At 42.8% G+C, this 27,083-nt stretch overlaps 2 protein-coding genes across 2 annotated transcripts; one reads left to right on the top strand and one right to left on the bottom strand.

The window, feature by feature from the left end:
• Positions 1-605: 605 nt before the first annotated feature.
• wwp1 (WW domain containing E3 ubiquitin protein ligase 1) lies at positions 606-22,569 on the top strand. The gene is made up of 25 exons (XM_079181776.1): positions 606-735; positions 4,991-5,047; positions 5,193-5,284; positions 5,467-5,605; positions 6,673-6,797; positions 7,019-7,171; positions 7,424-7,496; positions 10,822-11,003; positions 11,220-11,661; positions 11,804-11,899; positions 12,078-12,252; positions 13,633-13,687; positions 13,939-14,023; positions 15,373-15,501; positions 15,851-15,923; positions 16,029-16,100; positions 16,279-16,367; positions 16,573-16,732; positions 16,874-17,007; positions 17,932-18,072; positions 18,179-18,299; positions 18,567-18,671; positions 18,969-19,065; positions 19,175-19,247; positions 19,525-22,569. Exons 3-25 carry the CDS (start codon positions 5,215-5,217, stop codon positions 19,622-19,624), a joined length of 2,889 nt encoding a protein of 962 aa, XP_079037902.1. The 5' UTR covers positions 606-735; positions 4,991-5,047; positions 5,193-5,214; the 3' UTR covers positions 19,625-22,569.
• Positions 22,570-22,717: 148 nt separating this feature from the next.
• rmdn1 (regulator of microtubule dynamics 1) lies at positions 22,718-26,565 on the bottom strand. The gene is made up of 10 exons (XM_079181753.1): positions 26,395-26,565; positions 25,766-25,871; positions 25,430-25,514; positions 25,013-25,172; positions 24,446-24,535; positions 24,301-24,356; positions 23,887-23,974; positions 23,721-23,751; positions 23,421-23,554; positions 22,718-23,274 (listed from the first exon to the last, which is right to left on the bottom strand). Exons 1-10 carry the CDS (start codon positions 26,524-26,526, stop codon positions 23,233-23,235), a joined length of 924 nt encoding a protein of 307 aa, XP_079037879.1. The 5' UTR covers positions 26,527-26,565; the 3' UTR covers positions 22,718-23,232.
• Positions 26,566-27,083: the final 518 nt, after the last annotated feature.

The following is a 27,083-nucleotide window of genomic DNA, read 5'->3' as shown; positions in this document are numbered from 1 at the left end:
TACCCAAAAAGAGCAGCTATGCCTCAGCCTACAAATTACACCAGCAGCGGCCAGAAGTGCAAAAAAACGTTTTTTTGGGTAATAGAAACGTTTGTTTTCTTTAATTTATCATCCTGTGATTCCTTTGACTTGTATTGGTTCCTGACACACAGTTCCTGACACACAGTTTGGTATATGACGTTTACTGTGTATACATACAAATATACAAGTACGACAGGATAAGGTGAGCAGCATTGCTGCAGAAGTAAGTAACACAGTAAAAATGTGCGCAGTATAAGAATTGAATGAAAAATGAAAAATATATATTAAAAAAAATAATTTGGAATACATATAACATATAGGAATGATGTGCTCGCCTTCAATTTGACAAGTAATCTTGTCTTGGTTTGTGTACTGTAAAAAACAAGACATATATGAATATTTAAATTACGCTTTTAGAAGGTAAAGTAATGTAACATACGGTCTGGTCTAACTGTCTATGACAGTAACAACATTATACATATATCCACAGTGTTGACTCAGAGGGCCAACTCTCGTGTCCCGTGTTATTACACAGCAATATTTGGGGTGGCGCGCCTGTCGACCGTGTGTTTTGCTGCTCAGCAGGCTTCTGCACAGAGATGGCAAGACAACCGTAGCAGACTGGGGCCTATACGGTTGGGCATTTTACCGACAACCGTAACGTAAGAACCGCATAGACGCAGAGAGTAGGAAAGGAGCGGAACAACGGACGAGGTAAAAGCCAGCTGCTTGTGTAACTGTAACCCACTACGAATGAATTTATTGTAATGTCAAAAATGAATTATTTTAAAGTCTGTCTTCCACATCCAACCAAAGTATTAGACCAACGTTAGCTCAATGATGGCGGACAACTAGCAAAGCGGCTAAGTAACGCTAAATTCGTTAGTAAGCCAGCTAGCGGGCAGCAATTGGATAATAGCTAACTTGGCTAAGTTTGTAACGTTAGCATGCTAAAGTAGCAGTGTCTGCTTTACTGTAGGTTGTACAGCTAAAGATTAAACAAACACTGAATATTTAGATTATGTGCGGATATATCCACCTGGCAAGCCTATTAGATATCGCAACGTTAATTAGAGGGATAGTCAGCTATCGGTAAGCTTGTAACGCAAACAAATAACACTAAAACAGGGATCTTTTTCAGTGGCTAGCTGGTTAGCTTATTGATAGCTGGCTAGCTGACTTTAGCTTTCGTTGCAGACTACTGCTAGTGGCTACGACATGGCTACACGTCGTTAGCCATCCTTATCTGACAGATACTGTTGCCGCTATGGGAAATGTCTGGGGCAAATATAAGATCACCAAACATTGTCTCCGATGTAATAGATTACTGTCCAAAGACCATTAGGTATCTGTTAAATCACTCTCATTTAGCGTTAGCATGTTAGTAGATTATCAGAAGTTAGCCAACGTTGGTTAACCATATCAGAGTTTGTGTGTGATGATCAGTGTTTGAAACATCAAGGCTTTGTTAGCTTAACTTAATGGTTTAAATGTAGTTTGAAAGTGATAGCAATCTGCTGATTTATTATCCAATGTCCACAGTATTGTTTACTGAACTTTATCTAAAAGGAAAACAACAATGGTTACCGCTTAACTTTTAAATGCGTTACCATTTGTTGTCTAGCAGGTGTTTCTTTGATTATGCACAATACCTGACTTAAACCTAGGCCGGCCATAAGGCACACTGCTGTTTAATACAACACTGTTTAAACATATCAGTGGTGCACAAGTAACGCACTCAAAACAGTCCATGATTGGCAAAGACACAGAATTTTGTGCACAATATGCCATAGGATATGAACTTGGGCCCAGCTAATACCTGATGGGGATCCCTATCACTGACATTTAGGCCCAATGGTCTTCCATTCCCTGAGAGAAATGGTCAAGCATGACTTTTATTTGTTTCAGTGGCTGATGAAGGTTTTCATTACAGTCTTGACTATTGTATTTCAGAACCGTTAGTGAGTGTCCCGCTGTCGTTCGACTATGAACAGTAGTTTGACAGCTCAGGTTGTCACATACTGTATAATTATACAATAGGAGGGAATTACTCACAGAAAGCTGTCACTTAAGAATCAGCTTTTGCTGGCTCTGGAATATACTTGTTTGTGTTCACTCCCTCACTCACTCACTCACACACACACACACACACACACACACTGACCTTTGAAAAGCAAAAAAGCAGCTGTGGGGCAAGTAGGAGTTGTAGACTGCCGTCACTGTATGAAGCTAGTGTGTCAGCTCCCGATTGATGTTGAGATAAAGCAGAACTAGGTTAAAGATTTCTATTCACTTAGCGTTTAAACAGCGTTTACTGCATGTAGGGAAATTGCAAGCGCAATAGCTGTCTCATTACTTAAGATAGACAATGCAATATTACCAATTTGGGCTGCCCGGTGGTCAGTAAACTACCACAGTGAAACCCTATGTTGTCTAATTGGACTGATCAAAAGTGTAAATTCAGCTTCTCCTGCCTCCTGTTATTGAAAAATAAATTATAAATGTACTTTATGGATAATGTTTGTTTTCATTTTGAGCTAAATAGGACAACTGAACAAGACTAGACTGTGTTATGGCTTAGTATTGTTTTCTGTTACTGAGGTTATGGCCAGTTTGTTGAGCTGAGTGTGCTTGAAGGGGGACTTCAGTCCTGTTCATGTAAGCAAACATCCCCCCTGACATCATGGTCTACACAGATATATTCCAGTGCAGGCAACTTTGTGAGAGATGTGGGCCTGAGGGTCCATGTTTGTGTGTAGATTGTTTTCTGTGTGAAATTAGAGAACCTAAGTAAGTGGGTCAGAAAGTCAATTTATATTTACCACAACACAACTTGTTTTATTTAATAGCTGTTATCAAATCGCTACAAACACTATAGTTAACTGTCATGTTTTATCCACCTTGCTCTCAAACCCTTGATGGCGGATGAGCGCTGGACTTGCTGATTAACCTGCAGATCACCAGTGAACTCACTTGGTATAAACCTCTGACAGTAGTAAGATAGCAGACCTATCTTTACTTGGCACCGTGCTGCTGATTCTTTTCGTCTCTATCTGCCCTGTAGCCTGCACATCGATCAGTTCATTCAGGCACGGACTGACCTTGACTTTTTTAATTAAGTCCCTCCTAAGCTGCTTAAAATCTGCCTGCTCCAAATTGTCACAGCCTATGTGACAACCTGATGCTGTGATGATTTACTCATATCGAAAAGCGCTTGGTCCTAATTAGAACCGTGGTACAAGATCAGGAAGCAGTGGACGTGGTGACGTCTGGAGCGTGGACCTATAATGGGCATGTTGTCTTCATCTTGTTGTCTTGATTTGTTCTCCTGGTTGCCGTGGAGAAGTGTAGCATGCCTGAACGTGGTGATCAGGATAATGTTGCGTCACTGCTGACAAAAGGGAGTTCGACAATTCCACAAGAAAGACACATTCAGGGTTGATTTGAATCCGTCTTGAGATCAATTATAATGATATAGAAGGCTTAATTTACTAATTGCACATTTTATGAATCATAACATGCATTATGTAGTTTGATACTAATGTTAAAGCAAGATTTTGCTGTATGATAATGATAAAAGTATAGTATAATGTAGTTTAATCATTCTATCCATACTGTCATTGTTAACATGGATGACAGTCAACATTTAGGGGGACTTTGTTGATGATCTGATGATTCATTTGTTTTTAGCTTTAATTTGCTTAGCACTACAGGGGACAACGCGTATGTATTACCCCAATTGATGTGACATTGTTACCCTTGTGATGCTCAATAAGATATCTTCTACAATTATGAAATTTGCACACTATTACACGCTTTAAATACATGACGTGAAGTCAGACACTAATAATACATTGTTTTCCTTCCTCTAGCATACTACTACTGTCACTAGGTGACAGACATTTGCATTGCATTGTGGTGTAGTTTTAATATTGCAGTCAGCATGAGGTATTCATTTATTACATTGCATTGTGGGAAAGTAAAGTAAGTTATCTTAAATTCAATCCACAAATTTGAATGACAATTCAGACACTCTAGAGAAAATGACGTAGCGGTGACGTAGTAGGGCCCTAAGACGTAGGTTATAATTAATTCCGGACACTTTAACGCCACACGCATGTACGTAGCGATGCACAGCACGTTATGCACATGTATTTAGCAACGCACGTAGAACTTCTGATGATGAAAGTACAGGCACGGAATGCAAATGAAGACGTCTATTCATCAGCATGCAAGGTCATTGATCAATGTTATGCTGTTCAAAAACAAAAGTGAAATCATGCGCTGGTGTGATCAACTGAAAAAGTTAGTGGCACCAGTGCTTCCTGTGGAAAAGTTGATCCGGAGCCTTGTGTTTCTTGCAATGTGTTAATATGACGGCGTCCATTTCCTGTTTGATCTCATCCAGATCAGAGACTTTTACTGTGAAGTAAACTTCAAATCATCACGTAAAACTGCCACCACCTTTACAGATTGAAGTACATGTGACAACACATGGTGCATAGTGACTGAAACTTCTGCTCACAAGTGTAGTTTACTTTTACAAAAGACAGTAGTTAGTTACACAGTAGAACGTAATCACAGCAAATGTGGAAGAAGTCGGTTTATTGCTGTGAGCGGAGGAGTCGTGTTGTGGTTGACCACTGCTGAAACAAGAATCGTACAGTTGTAGATGTGAATGATGGTCAGTTGTTTTGAGTGCAAGTTGCATTTGTGCTAGCATGTACCACCAGATCTAAAGACTTTTATTATTGTAGTGTGACAGTGAAAAAAGCAAAGCAACCGGGGCTTTTCACAGACTGACCCAATTATTCCTCTATGCCGGGGAACACAACAGTTATGCTCTATGTTACGAGACGTATACAAAGTACTCAGTTGGTGTCTTAATCAGAGGTCACACTTTGAACTGCTGCAGTTTACACCCGCTGTGCTCAGCCTTGTCCTAAAAATGAGCTCTTTTCTGTTTCAGAGGAACCATGGGACACAGAGTGGGCTGAACCAGAGGGTATAGCAGCGCACACCAATTGTGAGTATGAATTGGGTTTCCAGCATTATGTACATGCAGAATTATAACATGGGAAAAATGACAAGCTCACCTGTTTCTTATTTGTGCTTTTACTGGCTATGTGTCTTGTGTGTTTGATGTTTGCTTTATTTGCCTCTTTTTAAAGGTTCCCCACTGTGGTGTATGACATGGCCACGGCCTCTTCTAGAGCCGAGTCTAGCCATAACCACAGAGGAACATCACAGCTCCATGCCATTGGTGAGTCGACGCACACGAGGCCATAATGTACGGGGCGTGGCAGGGTGGCCTCGGGGGTCTGGACCCCGTCCCTCAAAGAGCTCACTCTGAATAACAGTGTCAACTTTATGCTGAAAAATGTGAAATGTTAAAGGGGGAGAAAAAAACACAACTCCTCATCAATCCGTTCATGTACTCACCAGTTTCCTGTGCCAAAATCAAGAGGAAGAAAAGCCTGTTTGGGACGGCCATTTATGTGGAGGTGACAGCGGAGGGGGAGTCGCGGCGCACGACAAAGTCTCACAGCTCCTCCAGTCCTAAATGGGATGAGAGGCTCACCCTGTAAGTTTGCCTCCTATGTGTCTCTGACAGTCTGTGTACTATGTGTACATCTTAGCATGTGTGCTTCATAAAGTCAGGGGACAACTCATTAACTTTATTATATAGAGAAGATGAAATGGCAGACAGACTTTGAAGATTTCTGAGATGAGAATAGACGTCGGTCTTCTAATGAGGGGAGTCCCTTCAACATGCTCGTATCAAAAGCAGTCGTGAGAGAAAGATCGAGCAACAGTTCTGCCCTTGGCTTTGGGGCACAACTTTGAGGTCCATGTGTCTGACAGTGTATACCTTACGTAACAAACATGCGGTCGTTGGTTCATCTGATAATTATTCGAACAAGGACAATGGAAACAAATGCTGTACGACAACACACAGGGGCTTTTGTCTCATTTGAGATGTGTACAGCTCTGGCTTCAGAACAGCCCTGCTAAATGCCAGAGACATGTCATCGCAAATACTAATTTTCCTGATTGGGTAATTATTGCGAAGAAGACAAGAGCGGTGCTGTCCGTGGGTTATGAATCCTGCATATGGCGTCCTGGCTGTGATCCTAGATATTTCTCTTTAGGCTGATGTGCTCAACTGTGAATACAATGACTGTGCTGTTGTGTGGCGTTCATTTTGTGTAAGCACCGAAAACTCAAGCGAAGCCGCGTTTATGTGAGCCGAGTACATCAGTCGCTAAGCCTGCAGCGAGGATTTTGAGGATGATCAGAATGAGAAGCGTCTAAATAATAATTTGTTGTTTCTCTTTTCTGAGGAGGAGCCGATACTGAAAGTAGATGCTGAGGTTGTGAATGGGGATTTTATGTGTTAAATGGACATATATCACCATGTCTGCCTCTTTCCTCTCCACATTAAAATGTTTTAACTGGTTCCAAACATAGCCTTTGTTTGTGCTCAGTGAATCCACCCTGTAACTTAAAGATACGACTGGCGCTAATCGCATATCATTTGACTGTCCTTCTTGCAATGATGTAAATCTGCGTGCTTTATGTTAAATGTAATAATAATTACTTGTGTTATGCGTTTGTTTGTTTGTGTCTTCCTGACCCTTTTTTTTTTAGGAATGTAACACCGTACACACAGGTGGATTTCAAAGTATGGAGTCACAACACCCTGAAGGCAGACGCTCTGATGGGCAAAGCCACGCTGGACCTCATTCAAGCCTTGGCGAGGCATGACAGGAAATGTATGATTTGTTAAAATACAGAACCATATTATAATACGAGGTCCGGGGTGGGGTGTGTTCCTTATTTAACAAACACAGCTGATGGCACAGTTACTACAGTTCCAGAGAACAGTAGACGCATGAAGTACTATTCATTCTGAAATTGGTTTGCTTCATGCTCTTCTTGATGAGACTCTTATTGTAATGCCTCCTCCCACACGGTCCCTGTTTTGCCTCTACAGTGGAGAATGTGAAGGAGGTGCTGAAACTGAGCGTGGAGCACAAGGGAGCTCTGGTTCCCGCAGGGGAGCTGACTGTCTTCCTAGATGGCCTGACTCTCTCCGTCCAGGAAGAACTGGCACCGCTCACCAACGGCAATGCAGCAAATGGCACCAGTGAGCTGAGTATATATACGTTAGGGGGTGGGTGACACAGGGGGTTGCCAATTTGAACTATCGTGTGTACTGGTGAATGACGATTAACAATGAAGCAAAGGGGGGAGAAATATGCCAGGAAAATACTGGTACACTATCACCTAATCCTTGTACAATCCAGCGCTTACCGATTCTTCTTTTAAGAAATGTAGTAAATACACGCTTGCACATAATATCTGTACGCTAAAATTGTTTTCCCCCAATCCACACTAGAAGTCCAACAGAATGGCGATGCCATCCATGAGAATGGAGACTCATCATCTTCTTCCTCAAGGGCTGCTAACAGGTAAGTTAACGAAAGGAACCAGCATTTTTGCGCCATGAGGAAGATTCTGTCTACTTCACTTGTCCTTATATGGTTGTTGGCTTGGTTTAGAAACAACTCCTTGAAACCAAGGAATGCTAACAGGCTGCAAAGAGTTATGTGCTAGCATGGTTTCCCCACAATGTGCGAACACATGCAGGCGTATTTGGTCTGTGTCTCGTCTGTCTTGCTTTTCCTCAACCTTGACTTTGCCCTTCTCCTGCTTCAAGTGCGAGTGCTGCCCGCTCTTAAGTCTTTTATTATTTGTCACACAGCAAAAGTGCCCTTCAGTCAGGTTAAATGTTTTTTTTTTTTTTTTTTTGGAAAAGCCACTACAACAGACGGGAGGTTGGTGGGGGGGGTTTAGTAGGTTGTGGCTGCCTGGCTCCTCTCTGCATTGCAGTTCCTGAGAGGACTGCAAGACACCAGCAGCGGTATATTTCACACTTGGTAGTGTTTCCCCTCCCTTGGAAGTACCCCAAATATACGAGTACTTAGCCAGATAGATTTGTGGCGACGAGACATTTTCCCTCGTCATTGTTACCGAAGTAATGAAATCTTAAAACGTGTGTTCATGAAAGCAATTAAAACAATTAAAATAACATGTACGCATATTCACTTTTTAACAAATTAGCTCTAGTAAATACCAGGGAAGGTGTGAATTTCTCCATGCATTGTTTAGTGTTGATTTGGTGCAGTTTCACCCTGAACTCGGCCTTTGCCTCCCTGCTTCTTCCCCCTAAATGTGACTTGCAGCTTATAAAAGCGGAGCTAAGTAATCTATTTAACTGGGAGACGAATCCCGGGGGACCCCTCTGCCCTTCTTGTCTCTTTACTCGCTGTCCTTTTATGGTCGTAAGTCACTGTTACGCTCGGCTTGTCAACTGGCAGCCTTCACTCCGTCGCCTCTCTTCTCCTCTCAACCTTCCTTCCTCCTTTTTAATTATTTTTTGCTCATAGCCGGTCAAAACATTTGATTCCGACCTGGCCCTCATGCTGGATACATCAGTACAATGTTGTATTTGGTTTTAACTGCGTGTGTTCCAACTGAAATAGTTTCAGTAATTGCTCGTCCGTTTTGTCTTTGGACCTAATTTTTCTCTGTGCATCAGATCGTAACACTAAAACAGAGAGTCTTTGACGTAGTTAACCTAAATATATTGAAACATCAGTATATTGATGAAAATATTATATTATATTTAATAGATGCAAATGAACAGATAACTCTTTGCTGGAAGGGTTGTCAGCCTCTGCCGGGCTCTATAGTGAAAATGATATTTAATGTGGCAGATATGGTGGGAAATGAGTTGGCATCACTTTCTGTGCTATGTGTCTTATTGTGTATAGTAAGGGCTTTTATGATGTGCGGATATGCTGAGAAGTACAATCGACATTCATCGGAGTTGTCCATACTTATGACCCGTTCTGACTTTTTCTTCTCGGTTTGCTAGCTTGCTGGTCTGCCGTTTTCCTTATCGCCGGTTACGAACCCACCTCTTGCCCGAGACAAAGCCTGGACTTGAGTCATATGGCAGATTTTATATTGGTCTTATTGTGGGCACGTCTGTGGCACCGTCTGAACTCCAGCTCATAAAAAGGCCTCTTCAGCTGTGTCCCTGTTACATCACTGTACACTCCTATTATGTCCTGTCCTTGCCCTGACAAGACAATAGTCCCAATGTCTCAAGCCTTTGGGACTGTGTCTCAAGCCTTTTAAAGTTACGAGGGTGACAAAGTTTTATATGCAGTCCCATTCTGCTTCGTAAGAAAACACGCAAAAAGCAAAAAAAAATGTATTTTGTGTGGAGGATGAATTTCACAGTCTCACAGCCTGAGGAAATAAGCTTTTCTGGTGGTTCGGCAGCTGATACTTCTGTAACGCTTGCCAGACGGCAGCAGGGTGAACAGGCTGTGGCTGGGGTGGGTATTGTCTTTTTTAAAAGCCTTTTGGGCTCTTCACAGGCACCTCTAGTCACCAATATCACTGATGTTCGGTAGATGGGTACCAATGATGTTGAGTTGTTCTAATCCCCTGATGTAGAGCCCTCCTTTCCTGTGCTGCATCCCTTGCCAGTTTGTAATGTTACCAGTCAGGATGTGTGATGCCCGTGTCAGGTTGTTGTTTGTGACGTTGATTCCGAAGACCTTAAAACTGTTCACTTGCTCCACCTCAGCTCCATCGATGTAGACTGGGTGTATGTCTGAGCCTCTTCTTTTTTTCTAAAATCAACAATCAGCTCCTTGGTTTTACTGACGTTGAGCAGTAGTTCGCTCTCAGAGCACCACTCGGCAAGATTGTTGATTTTCACTCTATATGATGTCTAATCGTTGTTTGTAATCTGGCCCATGACGGTAGGTTTCATCTGCATGCCCTGGGGGGGGCTCTAATGTTCACCACTAGAGTGCAGGGGGTGTGGCTGCAGATCTGAACTGCCCGGGGTTTGTGAGGAAGTCTTAATAGCCAGCTACAGAGTGAGGTACTCAAGCCCATAATGCTCAGTTTACCAATCAGTTCCATGGGGGAGATGGTGTTGAAGGCTGAGCTGAAATCAACCAACCACGTTCTGATGTGGGTGTTGTTATTTTCAAGATGGTGGAGGCCAGTGGAGACAAACCAGGCTGGCTGGGATGTTGTTTTATATGTGTGTTGTCAAACCACTTCATCAGAATGTGGATGAGAGCCACAGGCTGGTAGTCATTGAGACTGGACCCTGCAGAATCCTTTGGTACAGGGACGATGGTGGTTGTCTTGAAGCAGGTGGGAACACTCTCTTGAGACTGTGATGTGTTGGAAAATGTCAGTGATGACATCATTAAACACAACCAGGGAAGTTATCAGGCCCAGCAGCTTCACTGGCACCCGCACACACTTAGCTCACATGCCCTAATCTACAGACATGCTGCTGCTTCCACTTTCACACTCGACTCGGTTGATCATTCTGTATCACAGGCGGTCTGTCCTCTCTGGCACAGAGGCGTGATTAACACCTGTATCTTTTCATCCATAAATCACTTTACCACTTAGTGTGCAATTGTTTTCACCGAGTATTGTCCTCTTCTGTTTTGATTTTTTTAAACGCTGCGTATTTCTCGTCATGATTGCAAATGAGGGGAACTGTAATGATTCTTTAGTCTTAAATAGAAGTGAATTATTGAATAACATATTTTATTGTATGTGCTAAATAGGTATATAATTTCTAAGGATTAATTAATTGTGTGTGTGTGTGTGTGTGTGTGTGTGTGTGTGTGTACCCAGATTCAGATTTGATCAACCTATTTTGAACTCCTTGTGTGTTTTCGCTTAAAGCACAGTGAATGGTACAGACTTGGGCCCGAGGTCAAGTTCCTGTTCGGTCTCCAATGGTGTGGATGAACCGGAGCCTTCCAGCTCCGGCAGCCCCGCCCTCGGCCACGTCATCAACGGAGACGCCACACCCAACTCCACCCCAGTCCACCAACCCTCAGACGGTGACACAGAGAGCAGGACGGGTGAGCTTGAGCTTTAGTTTGGTTGACTTCAGAATTGTTCTTGCGGTAATGACAACAAATAGCTTTACCTTAATGTATGTACAGAGATAAATAAAAGACACTTGCTGATCAGCCAGTAGATATAAGTTGATGCACGTATACAGGTTCCAAGGATGGATGAAGTATTTAGTCCATGCATTTAAACGCCACCATTGTCTTTCCCTGACTTGCCTGCAGTCAATGGGGAGTCCTGTGATGCCTCGCTTGGGTCATCACTCGCTACAACAGGTGACGTGCTGCCCCCTGCAGAAGACCATGAAGACTGCAATCAAGACGCCGCCCTGCCAGACCCCGACACAGCACCAGATAGCACACCTCCAACCCTGCCGACCTCCACACAGGCTCCAGCCTCCTCTTCTCCTGCTAAGCCTATTGATGGCGCTGCTGCTGCTGCTGCTGCTGCTGCTTCCTCCACGTCTGCCCTCCCAGCACAGGGGGGCCAGACCATCACAACCTCCTCATCATCGTCCTCCTCCCCCCCAGCAATAGAAGAAGCGAATGCTTCAGGAGGAGGCGGCGGCGGCGGTAGCGGTAGTAGCAGTGCAACTGCAACCACAGATGGGGCCAAGCCCAGGCAGCAGGCCCCCAACTCTGGAGCCTCAGACCCTCTGCCGCCGGGGTAAAAAAACAAACAAACACTTAAAACACGCACACACTCATATTTCATAATGTAGCAACATCTCTTTTTATATCCATCGCTGTCTTGTTTTACAGCCTCATTTTGTTTTCACCCTGCAAATTGTTGTTCATTGTCTTTTCAGGTGGGAACAGCGTAAAGACCCGCATGGCAGAACGTATTATGTAGACCACAACACCAGAACTACCACCTGGGAAAGACCACAGCCGCTACCACCAGGGTGAGTGTCTCTCTCCTGCTTGCTATCCGTCTTCACCGCGTCTCCGACATGGAATCTGTAACTCCATCGGGTTAATTTGTGCATATATATATATATCTTTCTAAGAATATGGGGAAGTGTACTTTGTTCCAGGCTGGCTCATTCATTAACTTGTACCGTATCTCTGTCACTCTGCCAGTTGGGAGCGTAGAGTGGATGACCGGGGCAGGATCTATTACGTGGACCACAACACCCGCACCACCACATGGCAGCGTCCCACTATGGAATCGGTCCGCAACTTTGAGCAGTGGCAGAGCCAGCGCAGCCAGCTGCAGGGAGCTATGCACCAGTTTAACCAGCGATACCTCTACTCTGTAAGTCCAGTCCCACCTCCACCCGTCCTCCGCCCTCCTGTTCTCCTAACCCACTTACAAAAGGTTTTCGTTGCATTTTCCTGCCTACTAATTCAGTTTGTCAACATTCTAACTTTTTAGTTTTGGTTGTACTGTGGAATTCTTTGAAGATGATTTAGCTTCTGTTGATCTGTGATGTCAGAAACCTCTTTGCCTTTTGTTTGAAGTCGAGACTGGTTCAGATATTGGACGTATTGTACTCTTGCTATTATCTATAGCAGTGTTCCCAGACTCTTTTATCTGGCGACCCACTTTTTAAATACGACAACCCATCGCGGCCCAACAGGCCTTATCTATAAACTGTGAGAAGAGCACGTTTGTGTGTAAATGAACCTTGCTGAACATCTTAACTGGCTCTTGTTTTTTTTCTCTCATCTGTAGCAAGAGCGTTGCAGATATATATATATATATATATATATATATATATATATATATAATAATAGACTATGGTGGAAATTCTGCACATTTATTTTGCAACCCAAATAAAATCTCCTGCGACCAGACTGATCGAGAGCTCTGAAATGGCTCCGTTGTCTTTTTAGAGCATTTAAAGGCGCCGATTTAAAAGGACCAGATGTTTGAATATCTTTAATGACAAATCACATATATTTGATATAGTTACTGACGAGTGTTTTCAACTTTTCAATGTTTTTATTCAGATGTCAGTAATTGGTTTTCTGTTCATTTCTGTCCATGACGCAGTGCAGACTTTGCCTTTACCTACTTAAGACTGCATTACAACTTTGACAGCAGTGAAAGCAGAAATGAAGCTTATTGTTATGCCCAACTCACTACCAGTTGATTTTCATACCATCGTGAAATGAATGGAAACCAGTGACTGCATTGAAGGTGGTGAAAAGAGCTCAGATATCCAAAACACTACAGAGTTCTTAGAAAATGATTGGCCTCATTGTAAAGAGAATTGTAGAGTAAATCAAAGAAAATTCATTTTTTCCCATTCATCAGTACACAGCAACTCATGCAGCCTAAAGGGGAGAACCACCCCACCCAGCCTCGGCCCTAATCAGGTTTATCTTGGGGAGAGTCCCTCTCTTAAGTCTTTGATCTCAGCAGTGATGTCATCTTCACTGATGATGATAAGCTTACAGCACAAATCAATAGACAGCTGGGAAGTATAGAGCAGTAACCAAGCACAGAGGCCTTCTTGCCAGCAACACAGCAAAACTTGTTTCTATTTGGAATTTCTCTCATTTCCCCAACTCTCATCGTGGGGTCTTTTTAAAAAATTTTTTTTATACATATTAGGAATATTTTTTGCCAAATGTGTGTGTTCCTCTTGTTTTTTAAATGGAAGTCTATGTGTGCATCCCTCGTCTTCAGGCGTCCATGATGTCGGCTGAGAACGATCCTCTCGGCCCGCTCCCTCCTGGATGGGGTGAGGTCACATTCTTTCCTTCTCAATACTGCACACATCAGTATGTACTGTTCTACATCACATCTGCACTTCTTGCTGACAAGAAAAACACCGAAATGTATCGGTATTATTTCCATGCCAAAATGAGTGTTAATACGAAAGCACAAACACGGCTCGCTGTTCATCTGACATGTGTTGCCACAGTTTGGGGCCCAGTGTCCATTCTGTCCATTCCGATACTGATTCCCGTCTGCGTTTTTTATCAACTTTAGAGAGACGTGTGGACTCCAATGACCGAGTGTACTTTGTCAACCATAACACCAAGACGACGCAGTGGGAAGACCCCCGAACCCAAGGGTGAGCTCTTTTAACGATCATCATTCTTTATGTGGAAGGTGATGGGCTTTTTCTGTCCCGCACCGCCATGTTATTGCATCGTTCTCTCTGAGGTTTACCGGCGATTTTACTGGCCTTGTTTTCTTAGACCAGTGTTGACCAGTTCTATGATATTTTTATATATATATATCTTACTAATACCATGAATTTCTATTAAGCCAAGAAGAGTGATGATAGTTATTACATCTGAACAGAATGTCAAGAATACCGTGTGACCCACCATGACGCACGGTAACATTTAATCCACAACATCCATCACTATACGCATAACTCTGTTGGGCTCCAGATTGTTTGCACAATCCACAATCCTTTCACAGTTCCTATTGTTCTTTTGGTTTCTCCAGAGGTAAAACATTCATGAGAAGCATATCCAAATCAATATCCAATAAACTGTGAATTTCACTGCGCAACAATTTGACCGTTTGACCTAAATCAATAGTCTAAATGGCCGGTCACACCGAGTTGCATCGCTGGAGGCATTCTGCTGGTGACTCGTCTCCAGCGACAGGTCCCGATGTGGTCAGCCGCTTGGAACTCATTCTTAAAAAACAAACGATTGTCGTATTTTTCTAGCACAACATACAACAAGTTATGATCTACAGGAGAAGAACAACATATCTTCATTAAAGCAAATGGAACTCATTTCTTTTTACCACGATAAGTTATTATAGCACCATTAACCTTGAATTTGTTTGGAAGCTGCTACATCTTGTCTTGCAAGGTCAGCAGCATTTGGTGCATTCGTTTGCATTGCTGAGTGCCTCCCGTGGAGAAGTGCCTGACGTCAAAAATGAAACCGCAGGCCTGAAAGCAAATTAGTGCGGCACTTGAGATTTTGAGTCAGTAGTGTTAATTCATTTGACCGATACTATTAACTATTAGGCAGCGTACAGTTCTTGGTTTGTGTTAAGCTAGCGTTAGCACTCATTCAGTGGTTGCTTAAGAAACGCTGTCTGATCGTGCGTAAGATGTTGCAGTTCGGTCTTTACATGTTGTAAAGCTTATAAAAGTTGGCCCATTATGAAAATTCTCAAAATATGAAATGACCCCCCAAAATATTGTCTTATATTTAAGGCAATACATCATATACTGAAGTACCATTAAAATATCAAACTTGTTCATCAATCCATTGCATTGTTTTACGCCCGCATTCACTTTTAAGGAACTATTGACAAAGTGTTACTGTGTGTGTGTGTGTGTGTGTGTGTGTGTGTGTGTGTGTGTGTGTGTGTGTGTGTGTGTGTGTGTGTGTGTGTGTGTGTGTGTGTGTGTGTGTGTGTGTGTGTGTGTGTGTGTGTGTGTGTGTGCAGGTTACAGAATGAAGATCCTCTCCCTGAAGGTTGGGAGATCCGGTACACAAGGGAAGGAGTTCGCTACTTTGTGGACCACAACACCCGAACCACCACTTTCAGCGATCCCCGCACCGGAAAGTCCTCCGTGTAAGAACACGTTTTAAAAAACTTTATGTGATCTCGCAGCCGATGGGACTTATGTTATAGAAAGCCAGTAATCAGAAGAGCCGCAGCTATGGGAACTTGTGCATTGAGAACACTTTACAAGGACCAGCTTTTTTTGCTTTAAAATCGCATAAAGCTCATGAAATTCAAAGAAGATTCAGAAAAAGAATGGTTCTCACTGGTATTTAATTTCAACGGTTCTGTTTCACGCAGGGACGTTCAGGGAATTTGATGAATTGACTCCGAAAAGCCAGAAACTATTTCTAAATAATAAGTTGTTGGTACCCTACTAGAGCATATTTCACATGTATTGTTTCTTTGTTCTTCTCAGCACCAAAGGCCCTCAGATCGCCTATGAGCGCAGCTTTCGATGGAAGCTCGCCCATTTCCGCTACTTGTGCCAGGTAAGTGTTTCTTACTCCATAACTCTATATTTCGCTTTCAGTTACTCGTCTTTATCTTATTTTTTCCGTCCCGGATGCATTCATGTTTTCCCCTTGTTTGCTCAGTCCAATGCTCTCCCTAGCCATGTGAAGATCACCGTCTCCAGACAGACGTTGTTTGAAGACTCTTTCCAGCAAGTAAGAAAAATGTTCTACCGCGGTCCGGTTCCAGTTTAAACCAATGTTATTCAGCACATACAGTAATGCGATGCATCACAGCTTACATACATGGTTTATTTCAGCTCTACAGTCAATAAATGTATGCCGACTGTCCTTTGTCATTTGCTGATGTGTGTGTTTTCTCTGTTTTATTTAGATTATGGCCCTGAAGCCATACGACTTGAGGAGGAGACTCTACGTTATCTTCAGAGGCGAGGAGGGTCTAGACTACGGTGGCTTAGCCCGGTAATATAGACAATAGAGTATAATGTCAACTGAAACAAGCTTCTTCTGAAATGTAAGCAGTAATTAATCATGTAAAACTGTTGTCCCCCCTCCCCCCTTCTTTCTTCTCTAATTTCCTTACTTAATTTCGCTTCCCATTTCTATTCTTACTCATTCCTCCACCTACACTCTCTTGTCTCCGTCTCTCCTCTCGTGATTTTTGCAGAGAATGGTTCTTCTTGTTGTCCCATGAAGTGCTGAACCCCATGTACTGTCTGTTCGAGTATGCCGGCAAGAGCAACTACTGTCTGCAGATCAACCCGGCCTCTGCTATCAACCCGGACCACCTCTCCTACTTCTGCTTCATAGGCCGCTTCATTGCAATGGCAAGTCCACATGCTGCCCCCCCCCCGCAAAACCATCCCGATCACGCCAACACCTACGCAACCGACGTAACCATGTCAAACATGAATTTATAATGTTAACGTGATTGAATAAATCTCTTTTTTATTTATCTCTTGCTACAGGCGCTTTTCCACGGCAAGTTTATCGACACAGGCTTCTCTCTGCCTTTCTACAAACGCATGCTGAACAAGAAGCTGATACTCAAAGACCTGGAGTCCATCGACCCAGAGTTCTACAACTCGCTGATATGGATAAGGTAATTTGTGTCTTTTGGTCGGCACAGCCTTCAGATTTTAGACGTGTATTCTCTTTGACGGTAGAGAGCATGACGGGAAAATTTAAGCTCTGAAAGAGGAACAACAAGTTCTAATATTGGTCCAGTATTGAGGGAGAGCCCCATGAACGGCTGCCGCTAAACGGGCTGCAATGTAATCCTTTGGGGCAAGCGGGCATCGTAAAAGTTTTTTTTTGCCATGACAGATTATTATAAATTCTGACATTGGTAAAAATCTTGCTCAATCAAGGAGAAGTGTCCTTCTGTCGCGGCTCCCGATTACTCCCCATCGGTCACTTTGACACAAAAAATGGGGAAATAGGGTCAAGGTTGAAAATAGCTTAGTTACCCTTTGATATCACAGCACTTTACTCCCAGTGGAGTTTTCAATAAAAGAGTAACTTTGTGCATTCTTAAATGAATCAACACAGGGCTCAAGGTCGCAGTTTCAACTAATACGTATCAAAGTTAATTCTTCCTGAGCTATGTGTGATGAACTACAATCTATAATTTTCTTTGGTGCGGACCAAGAAAGAAAGAACATAACATGTATCGCTCAGTAAAGATTAAGTGTTTGGAGTGAGGACCGTTGATCAAGATAACGTTGGGACCTCAACCACAAAGACGTCCGTACCACCGAGAAACGGAAAGAGACTACACACACACACACACACACAGCATTTAAAGAATAACTATTCCCACAGAGGGAGAAGACACGAGATGCTACAAAGGGAGGAAGCAGTGTGACGACGTCACAAGACGCAAGGACAGTTAGGAACAAAGATGGAGACTCTGACTTTAATAAGACAGCCAGACTTTATGCTTTTAGGGGTGGAAAGGTTGAGATGGTAGTTTGGGTCACCCTCGGTTATGCTGTGGCAGCAACGCGATCTCATCTGTCCTCAGGGACAACAACATTGAAGAGTGTGGTCTGGAGATGTACTTCTCAGTGGACATGGAGATCCTGGGGAAGATCACTTCTCACGACCTGAAACTTGATGGCACCAACGTTCTGGTCACTGAGGAGAACAAGGAGGAGTATATCAGGTTCAGTATAACTACTGTTTCATCATAATGCTAACTGTATCTTTCTATATATATAGAGAGAGAGATATTTATGAACTTACAAAGTACATTTGTGCCGTGCTTGTAGTCTGATGGCAGAGTGGAGGTTCTCCCGCGGGGTGGAAGGTCAGACCAAAGCGTTCCTGGACGGCTTCAACGAGGTGGTCCCACTTCAGTGGCTCCAGTACTTTGATGAGAAGGAGCTCGAGGTGAGCAGCGTAGTCTGACGCCCGCAGTGCCGCAACAAGCTCCGTCCGGTTGGGTGCTGTTCGTGACCTGTGGTGTCATGTTTCTAGTGTGTGTTTCCGATCGCCTACCCGACTCCTCAGAGCTTTAATCATTACTTAAATACGATGGAATAATGTGGATGTGTGTAGAAAATCATTCTTTTGTGTGAGAATTCTCTCGACTTCTAATAATGAATGAATTAATAGTTCTATTGGTCATTTATTTACTTGTGTGTGTGTTCGATGCAGGTGATGCTCTGTGGGATGCAGGAGGTAGACCTTCAGGACTGGCAGAGGAACACGGTGTACCGCCACTATACAAGAAACAGCAAACAAATCATCTGGTTCTGGCAGGTACAGTCTCACACACACACACACACACACACACGCCTGACGAGAAGGATTTTCGGGCGATATGTGATCCTGTGATTCTCGTGAGGAATCGGCTGCCGTGCGAGCTGACATCTGTGGTGTTACTGACACAGCACGGCAAACCTTACAGATGACATTTCTCTGGAGTTCACGTTACTCCTTTTCAATGATTCATTCAAATGTGTCGCATCATCCGATGGTTAGCAGCCTGTCGAGTCCGTAGTGTGTGGTCATTGACGAGTGTGTGTGTGTTGTGTGTTGTAACTTCGTCCCTTGCAGCTGGTGAAAGAAGTGGACAACGAAGTGCGACTGCGGCTCATGCAGTTTGTCACTGGAACCTGCAGGCTTCCTCTGGGCGGCTTTGCTGAACTCATGGGTCAGTGACAGAGAGAGACACAAAGAGCAACACGTTTACGAAATAACCATTCAGAAACCCAGAGCTATGGATACACAATGTCCTCACTCCTTTATCTTTTGTATTGCAGGAAGTAACGGGCCCCAGAAGTTCTGCATTGAGAAGGTGGGGAAGGACACATGGCTTCCTCGGAGCCACACGTGGTGAGTGGAGTGCTCTTCCTCTGATTCCTGGGATTCATTCCTCCCTCAAATAGTGTGATTAGATGTTGTTCCGTACATCACTCGCAGGTATTAAGTTAACTGGGATTGTTTGGGATTTGAAACAGATAGAGATGCTGCTTTGTTACGTTTTATTTCATAGTTTCTATCACATTACAAGCAAAAAACATTGTGTATAGGAACACTGTTTTATAACTAATTCATGTTTTATTAAGTATCCAAGCCTTTACACTGATCTTTCGTCCTTGTTTTGTTTCAGTTTCAACCGCCTGGACTTGCCTCCTTACAAGAGTTTCGAACAGCTGAAAGAGAAGCTGCTCTTTGCCATCGAGGAAACCGAAGGATTTGGCCAAGAATAGACGAAGGACTCCTCTTTGTTTTTCTCTCCCTCCCCACATCGCTGTTTATTCAGCCAAGTTAAACAAACAACAACAAAAAAAGAATTGCACAAGATAACCACCAATGTATATAAGCTATTTTGTCATTTTAAACCAAATCTTAATTTGCAGCATCGTTTTTTGCCGCAATCCTGTTTCCCCAGCCCTTAAATATTATATGATGCCCCATCATGAAATATGCAAGCATTTCAGCATTTTTGCTCCTCTGTTTAAAACAGAACTCATGGATATTTTTTTAATGTCCTCCCCACTGCTGACTGGCTTTTTAAAAGAGACTGAAAGTGTTTTTGAAAGGATTTTATAGTTAAAAGCGCGATCTTCTTTTAAGGCTCTAGTTCTATAGAGCTACTAAATGGCAAGAGTAGTTTTGGGGTCTGGTGCCTGAATTTTTTTTATTCCCCCCCGTTGGACTCATAGTAATTGTTGCAATTTTTGCGTGCTTGCATGGCTGCCTCTGAAGATGAGAAGACTGCTGTGACCACCCTCGACCCCCCCACCTATACTAAACACACACGACGACGCTCTGTCTCTTAATGAGCTGTCTCACCATTATCATCATAAAGGATGATCCGAAGCAGAGGAATAACCCTCTCGTACCTCTGGACAGCCCCGAGTAAGAAGCATCGTCGGATCCTCCCCGTGAATAACGGCGCGAGTTAGGAAAACGAAGTCACGAAGTCCGCGGAGAAAGGCTACGAGATCAAAAAGGGGAATCAAGAAAAAGACGAAATGTGTGAATTGTTTGTGTTGGTGGCAGTTGGGCCTGAGGTTCATAGTTCAGATGTTTAAGCCGGGGACACTGGACATGTTCCAGGCCGCTATGACTGCAGCTCACAGGATGACGCACTCGCAGTTTTCATTTAAAGTTTGTAGCCACAACATAAGACACAAAGTACAGACTCTGTGTCCTCAGCTGATTCTCTTTTGCCTTTCTGAATTTCAAGCTCGGGCCGTGAAGTTTACGATGAAGCCGCCGTGGTTTACAGAACAACAGGCGTGATGATGCTTATTTGATAACATAAAGATCACATTTATTTAAATCCCTCAGTTATATATATATATATATATATATATATATATATATATATATAAATAATAAGGTCAAAAAGACATCCCCGTTCACGTGAAAGTTCATTTGTAAATGTACTGAAAGCAGCTGCTTCTCACTTATTACCAACCATGATAATTACAACAGAAGCCTCGGAGGCGTACAGATCCCAGCATTGTTGCAAAATGGCAGTAAATGTCCTTCAAAGTTCCATGTTTGTTTGTATTTTCTTTTTGGGTGAGTGGTCATAAAGGAGATGGGCACTGGACTAAAAAAAAAAACCCCCAACGTATCAAATGTCATGTCTTGAAAGCAACATCTATATATAAATATTGCATGGAGTCAGTGGAGTGGAAACTGGCCAACACAATAAGCATTAAAACACATTTAGGGGTTGATGGGTCTAAGCATTAACCGGGTCATCCACCTGTGATGTATCGTTAGAAAACAACAATTGTGTCACATGCAGTGTGTGTATCTGCTATTTGGCTGTGCAGTCAACAGAAACAAAATAACCTTCAAGCCATAGCGGTGAGGCCTCTCTCCCCGAGTTCAGTGTACTCGGCCCACGTTCAATCTCACTCTCAGGTGTAGTGCTGAGGTACGAGAGCCTTAGTTTAATAACGACGCGCGAGTCTGTAAATCAGTCGAGATGCAGAAGAAAAACAAAAAAAATCAAAACTAACCTTCCACATACAAATAAGAATTGAGTTAATGACACACTGACGTGCCACAGACCAAAATGTGTGGAACCCTTCCACGGGGCGACTCCTCAGCAGCAGGAGCTCGGGGGTCTTGACGCAGCATTGCAGTGCTACATGTTGTGCGTTTTTTGATTTTTGCACCCCTCACCTTCCCCGTGTCCTTTCCTTTTAATGCTTCAGGGGACATCACATCTGGTGCTTATTCTTTAGGTCGGTGGTCTAAACGTGGCCCGGCCGTTCTCCTCCGTTTCCTCTAGCATTGTGTTGTTGTTTTGTTGTTTTTTTTCAGACCACTGCAAACGGCAGCAAGCTGCTTCAGACTTTTTCTAGGAGGAAGCTTGTGATTACTCGAGCGATCGGTCATGTATATAATAACATGTATCCAGCTGTCCCTGTGGCGGGACGGCAGTATGAAGAAAAAAACCCATTTACTGTAGCAAAAGGAGCTTTTAAAGAGTCAACACTGCATAACTTTGTGCTTCCTTTTGAACAGAAACCTGTAATCAAAGAAAAATCAACTGTGTATGTGAATATTCATTGTATAAAGATAATGAAAGTAAATAAAGTACTTAAATATTATAATTAAATCACACAGCCACCGCTCAATTGATGGGAGATCTGTGATGCCTTTTCGTTCTGATCAGAAACAGACGGGATGTTTCGGGGTTGCCTTCGTCGCAGCCGGTAAACGCGGGTGTGTTCTTCTCAAAGCTGATTCACGCTCCTCTTCATCATTTCAGTCCGGAACTCACCTCTGTGCTGACCGCGGGGTTCTAGGCCACCTGAAGCGCATCCACACTAACATATCGCGTGTAGAGACACTGTAAACACCAACTACACCGTACAGAACGCCCCTTTACTGGAGACGCTGTGTATAGAAGATTCATTTGTAATCTGCGTTCACCCCATTTTAAAAAGGAAGAGATGGATTTATGAGATACAAATAAATAAGTGGATTAAACCCCCCCCCCCTCCTCCTCCACGAGCACGTTTGCTTTCTTTCTGTTGTGATTATCGGGGGATGAGAGGCCTTCTGCTCAGGATTCACAACACAATTCTTATTCTGCTCTTAGAGAAAAACAACACAATGTGCTCTCGGTTTATCCTCTTGATTGGATCTTGCCTGTGAAAAAAAAAAACATTTAATAAATATATCTGACCATCTTTACAGCTGGTTTGAATTTATTCATACCAACATACTCTTCTTTAATTGGAGGCAAAGGAATTGCGTTGAAGTATTTCATATGGTCTCATTAAAGCGGCTCGGTTCACCCTGTGCTTGTGAAGAAGCAGCGACCGTCGTTCAGATGTGGCCAAGATTTAATTTTATTATTAATAAAAAGAAAACACAGTAAAAGCTTGTACTTGAATAGAGCTGACATTTGAATAGTTGATATACAGAAACGGTTTGCTGATGAAAGTTGTTACATTTCTTGATTTAAACACTAACCAGTTCTAAAAAAGCAATTTACAATATGCAACGTTTACCACAAAGCACAGCTGTTGCATGCGTCACTGTCCCACATTTCTCTTGACTGCGCTTTGTCCATTTTTTAAAGTGCAAATCTGAATTTTTAAAAGTGACTGACAACGTATTTTTTTAAACCTTCACCCCGGCTAATAGCACGTGCTCACCCTTCACCTCGATGGCAGAGAGCATGTAGATCCCACTACAACATCAAACGTTGCAGCTTATAGTTTTAATTTAACTAAAAGCTGGTTCTTCTCTATTAATAATTACAGAATCGGTTCAAAAGATAAACATTTGTTCGGAAATTATTAACGGTGTCCAAAGAAGCATCGTGGTAATTACAGGTTCATCTGAGGTTCTTCAGGAGGTCAACTGCTTCTCTATGGACCTGCCAAAGGAACAAACATACTGTAAGTGTGCGACATGAGTCGTGCATCAAGATTCCTGGAGGTGTTTCATCTTCCTCACAGTTCAAACTCACGTCTGGGCCAAAAAGGGTTGTGAAAAAGCACAATCAAAGGGAAGTGCGCTCACCTCTTTGTCTTCCTGTGTGTGGGCCGGGTACTCTTTTGCTTTGGTTAGAAAGAGCAGCGCCTTCTCGTTGTCTTTCATGCCCATGTAGGTCTTCCCGAGCATTAGCAGATTTTTACTGTAGAAGTTCGGATCGACTGGCACACAGAAGTTCACGTTAGTTGAACGCATTTCAAGCCTTTTAAAGAAATCATTCACAAGCACTGTGGGCTTTTGCCGATCTGAGAAATCTGAGCTGCAGCCAACTAGAGATGAAAGCAGTTCTTTCAGTAAATGACCTCTGTGACTTTATTAGTATTTTACCTTCTTCAGCTTTCAGGAAGAATTCCAAAGCCTAAAGAAAAACAAGACTTGTTCATCTCTCAAAACCAAAAACCCCACAAAGTGACAAACTAGCTGTTAATAGGCAGCCATTGTGCAGTTAGCAACAAAACAAAGAAAGGGCGCTTATAGACGGAGCCGTCCTCACCTCCTCGTATGTGGCCTTGGGTGGTGAAGAAAAAATGACAGCCGCCACCTTGCGTTGGTACCAAGGCAGCTCAGCAAATGCAAAGCACCTAAGAGAGAGAATGCAAACAGATTACCCTGAATGATAAAGCCTCCTCAAAGCTCTCATAACATAGTGTAGAATTATTGTGCACAATAGTGACATCTTGCAGTCTGTCACATTTTATTTTGTACACTGTTAACCTCTAGTGGCGAACAAAGAGAACTGCAACAACATTGCCAAATGCAGTTTATGCTCAAACAGCTAAAATATTATTCATTTTTATTAATGGTAAATATTTGCATCTTTAAAGGTTCTCTATACCACATTAAGAGCATTCCTTTGTTTTCATTCTGTGGGCCTAAATCAAAATGTCACGACATGTGGTTGACTCACCAGTAACCCAAAATATGGAAGGAAGTGGCATCTTTGGGATTGAGTTCAACAGCTCTCTAGGGGTAAAAAAGCAACATCTTTCCCTTACTTCACATTGTAAATGTGACACAGCGGTAATATGGCATTGACTCAAATGTCCTCTCACCTCTAGATGTTTCCTGATGATGTAGGAATTTCCAATTTTCACCTTGACTCCCTCGTATTCCCCGACGTCGCTGAGACACACTGCGTACCACTGAGTTAGGAGAGGAAGAAAGTTGAGAGATTGGTCGAATCAGACCTAAATGTCAAAAGCTCTAAAAGACAAACGCGGCATGACCACGGATGTCCTATTGTGTTAGAAAACATGTCTTGCTTGGATTTGTGTGTCGTGTCTTGTGCTTAGGAGGCGGCTGTTGTTCTTTTTTTTAATTGCGGGTTATGAGCGTTACATGCAGGAGGTTTATGATCATTCATTTATGTTTGCACATACACTTTCCACGCACACACTCACTCACACTGCTGAAAGTACTGACTTCACATGTCACTGTTAGTTTATGTTTGTCTTTTATGTTACTTTAAAGTTAATAAATCATTTGTTAAACTGCATCTCCCTTTCTTGTCATGGCCGTTCGGCCCGGTTTGTGACACAAGGTTACTTATTTGTCTCTGATAAGCCGGATCTGATGGAGGCGAACCAGTAGCGCCTTCTCAGTGACAACCAGAGTCTTACTTTGTGTGCCGCGAAACACTTGTCGTCCTTCTCCAGGGCCTTCTTTGCATATTCGAAACCCTCGAACGTCAGCTGCTTCTTCCGTTCGGCCTCCGTGTTGGGCTGGACGGACAGGTCACGAGACGCCCGCGCCAGCCTCCACAGGAACTCTGCATCATCACTGGACGGATGGAAACAAAATGACAACCTCAGCTCATAATGTGAGGAAAACAAATAACTTTGGAGCAAATAACTTTGGAGCAGCGACACTGAGGCAGAGAGGGAAATGCACTCAACTTTCCATAAAAAACAACTATATGGTGGGATAATAAAATATCAAATAAATAATACAATCCACCAAAACAGAGTACATTTCAAGATCTTCTAGTGGGAACAGGATAAATAGAGGAAAGGTGAGAGACTGAACTGTCTCCTTACCTGTCCTTGTACTGCAGCAGCAGCTGGTACAGCTTCTCCGTCTCTGCACAGCTGTACAGGTAGTCAGCCTGCTCCAAAACCTCCTCTGCACGGACACACAACACAACAGCAAATTCAGCCCGAAAATGGTCTCACGTCCTAATTCACTATAGACTAAACTTCAACTGGCTCTCTTTTTCCCTCCACGCTCTTATTAAAAGAACTCAAGTATGTGTTTATTAATGACAGTTTGGTTAGGATTGTGACAGGACTGTGGTATTCTACACCTAATTCCTGACAAGAAAAACATGGTAAAAACATATTTGTTATCTCACATCTAGCAGGTTTGCCAACTACCTTTCTCTAAAGCGTAGACCACGGCTGAACTCTGCACTCTGTGATAAGCTTCGAAAGCCAGACAGGATAGCGTGGGGAGCCCCAGGAGGAATGCGCCTCTTCCACTCTGTGTGCACAAGAACAAGTGAGTGACATAAAGAACACTACAGAGGAACCAATGCAAGGGACTACTTTAGAGTTAAAAGGTGATTAAAGCTGATGGTTATCATTCACAATGATCAGCCTCAGTTGACCCAAGGTGACCCGCTGCCACTACCAGAGAAGCAGTGTGTCAATATCAGGTTATTGCACAAGGCCACTATGCATTGTGCAGTCTGAGTTGGACTATTTTTTGTTAAACTTTTATTAAATTATGTTTAACTATACACAGTCTTCCTCATCATCGTACTACACCTGTCACACGTATATCCGGACACAGAGCTGCAGTGTAATCAGCTCTCTGACAGGGAATTGCCCTACTGCCCTTTTACCTACATAGCCACATAAGCAATCGTTTTTACAATGGCACAATTGTTCTTCCAACGCATACATTTGGGTATCTATAAGTATGTTAAAGTGAGCGATTGAAATGCAAGATAACAACACTGTCTGATGAGTACGAATAAAAAAAGGCATAGTTATATATTTACAGTCAGAGCAGCGGCTGTCCTTCTTAAAGTTGTCCAGTAGTTCCGGTTTGTCCCCCTGATCCTGACACCATTTGCAGAAGGTGCTGCCAGCAAAGTTCTGCTCCAACATCGTCTCAGCACAATTCCAGCCATTGTGTCAAAGCCCAGACGCTCAATGACCACAAAAATGAATAGCCATCGCAAACTTAGAGGCTGGTCCGGCAAATACAAACGGGAAACATTCAAGAGCCCAATCAGAAAACGTTGCAAAAGGCCAATACTTGGGGAGGGTTGTCTCTAACACTAACGCATAGATTATATTTTATTATATAATTCCCTTAAAAGTGTTACTTATGTAGTTATATTTGAACACACACACTTTGTTCCACACTAACGTTGGTTGTTTAGCACAACCTCAGTATGCTACATTGCATATCGCCACACTGATATTTTTGTGTATTTAACAAATAAATACATTTAATGTCAACCCCAAAATACTAAAAATTAGTTTGAGGGCAAAAAAAGAACACAATGAACGCTTAGATATCTAGATGGACATCTACACAGGTCATCATACGTGTAACAGAAATGTCTCATATGTTAGCTTTCACAGTATTTAAAATGATTTGCATTAAATTATTGCTACGAACGGTATTTCTTGAATGCACCCCCGAGGAGTCGGTCCCCTAGATATGTAGTCGACAAGAAAC

Source organism: Pholis gunnellus (genome assembly GCF_910591455.1).
Source record: "Pholis gunnellus genome assembly, chromosome: 20".
NCBI lineage: Eukaryota > Metazoa > Chordata > Actinopteri > Perciformes > Pholidae > Pholis > Pholis gunnellus.
This window is presented reverse-complemented; position numbering and strand designations above follow the sequence as displayed.

Coding starts and splice junctions, on each gene's coding strand:
- wwp1 (XM_079181776.1), top strand. CDS start 5,215: ATGGCCACGGCCTCTTCTAGAGCCGAGTCTAGCCATAACCACAGAGGA. Junction 5,285..5,466: donor ATCACAGCTCCATGCCATTG/GTGAGTCGACGC, acceptor TGTACTCACCAG/TTTCCTGTGCCAAAATCAAG. Junction 7,172..7,423: donor CAATGCAGCAAATGGCACCA/GTGAGCTGAGTA, acceptor AATCCACACTAG/AAGTCCAACAGAATGGCGAT.
- rmdn1 (XM_079181753.1), bottom strand. CDS start 26,526: ATGGCTGGAATTGTGCTGAGACGATGTTGGAGCAGAACTTTGCTGGCA. Junction 24,536..25,012: donor AGTGTTTCGCGGCACACAAA/GTAAGACTCTGG, acceptor CTCCTAACTCAG/TGGTACGCAGTGTGTCTCAG. Junction 23,975..24,300: donor TTCCATATTTTGGGTTACTG/GTGAGTCAACCA, acceptor TCTCTCTCTTAG/GTGCTTTGCATTTGCTGAGC.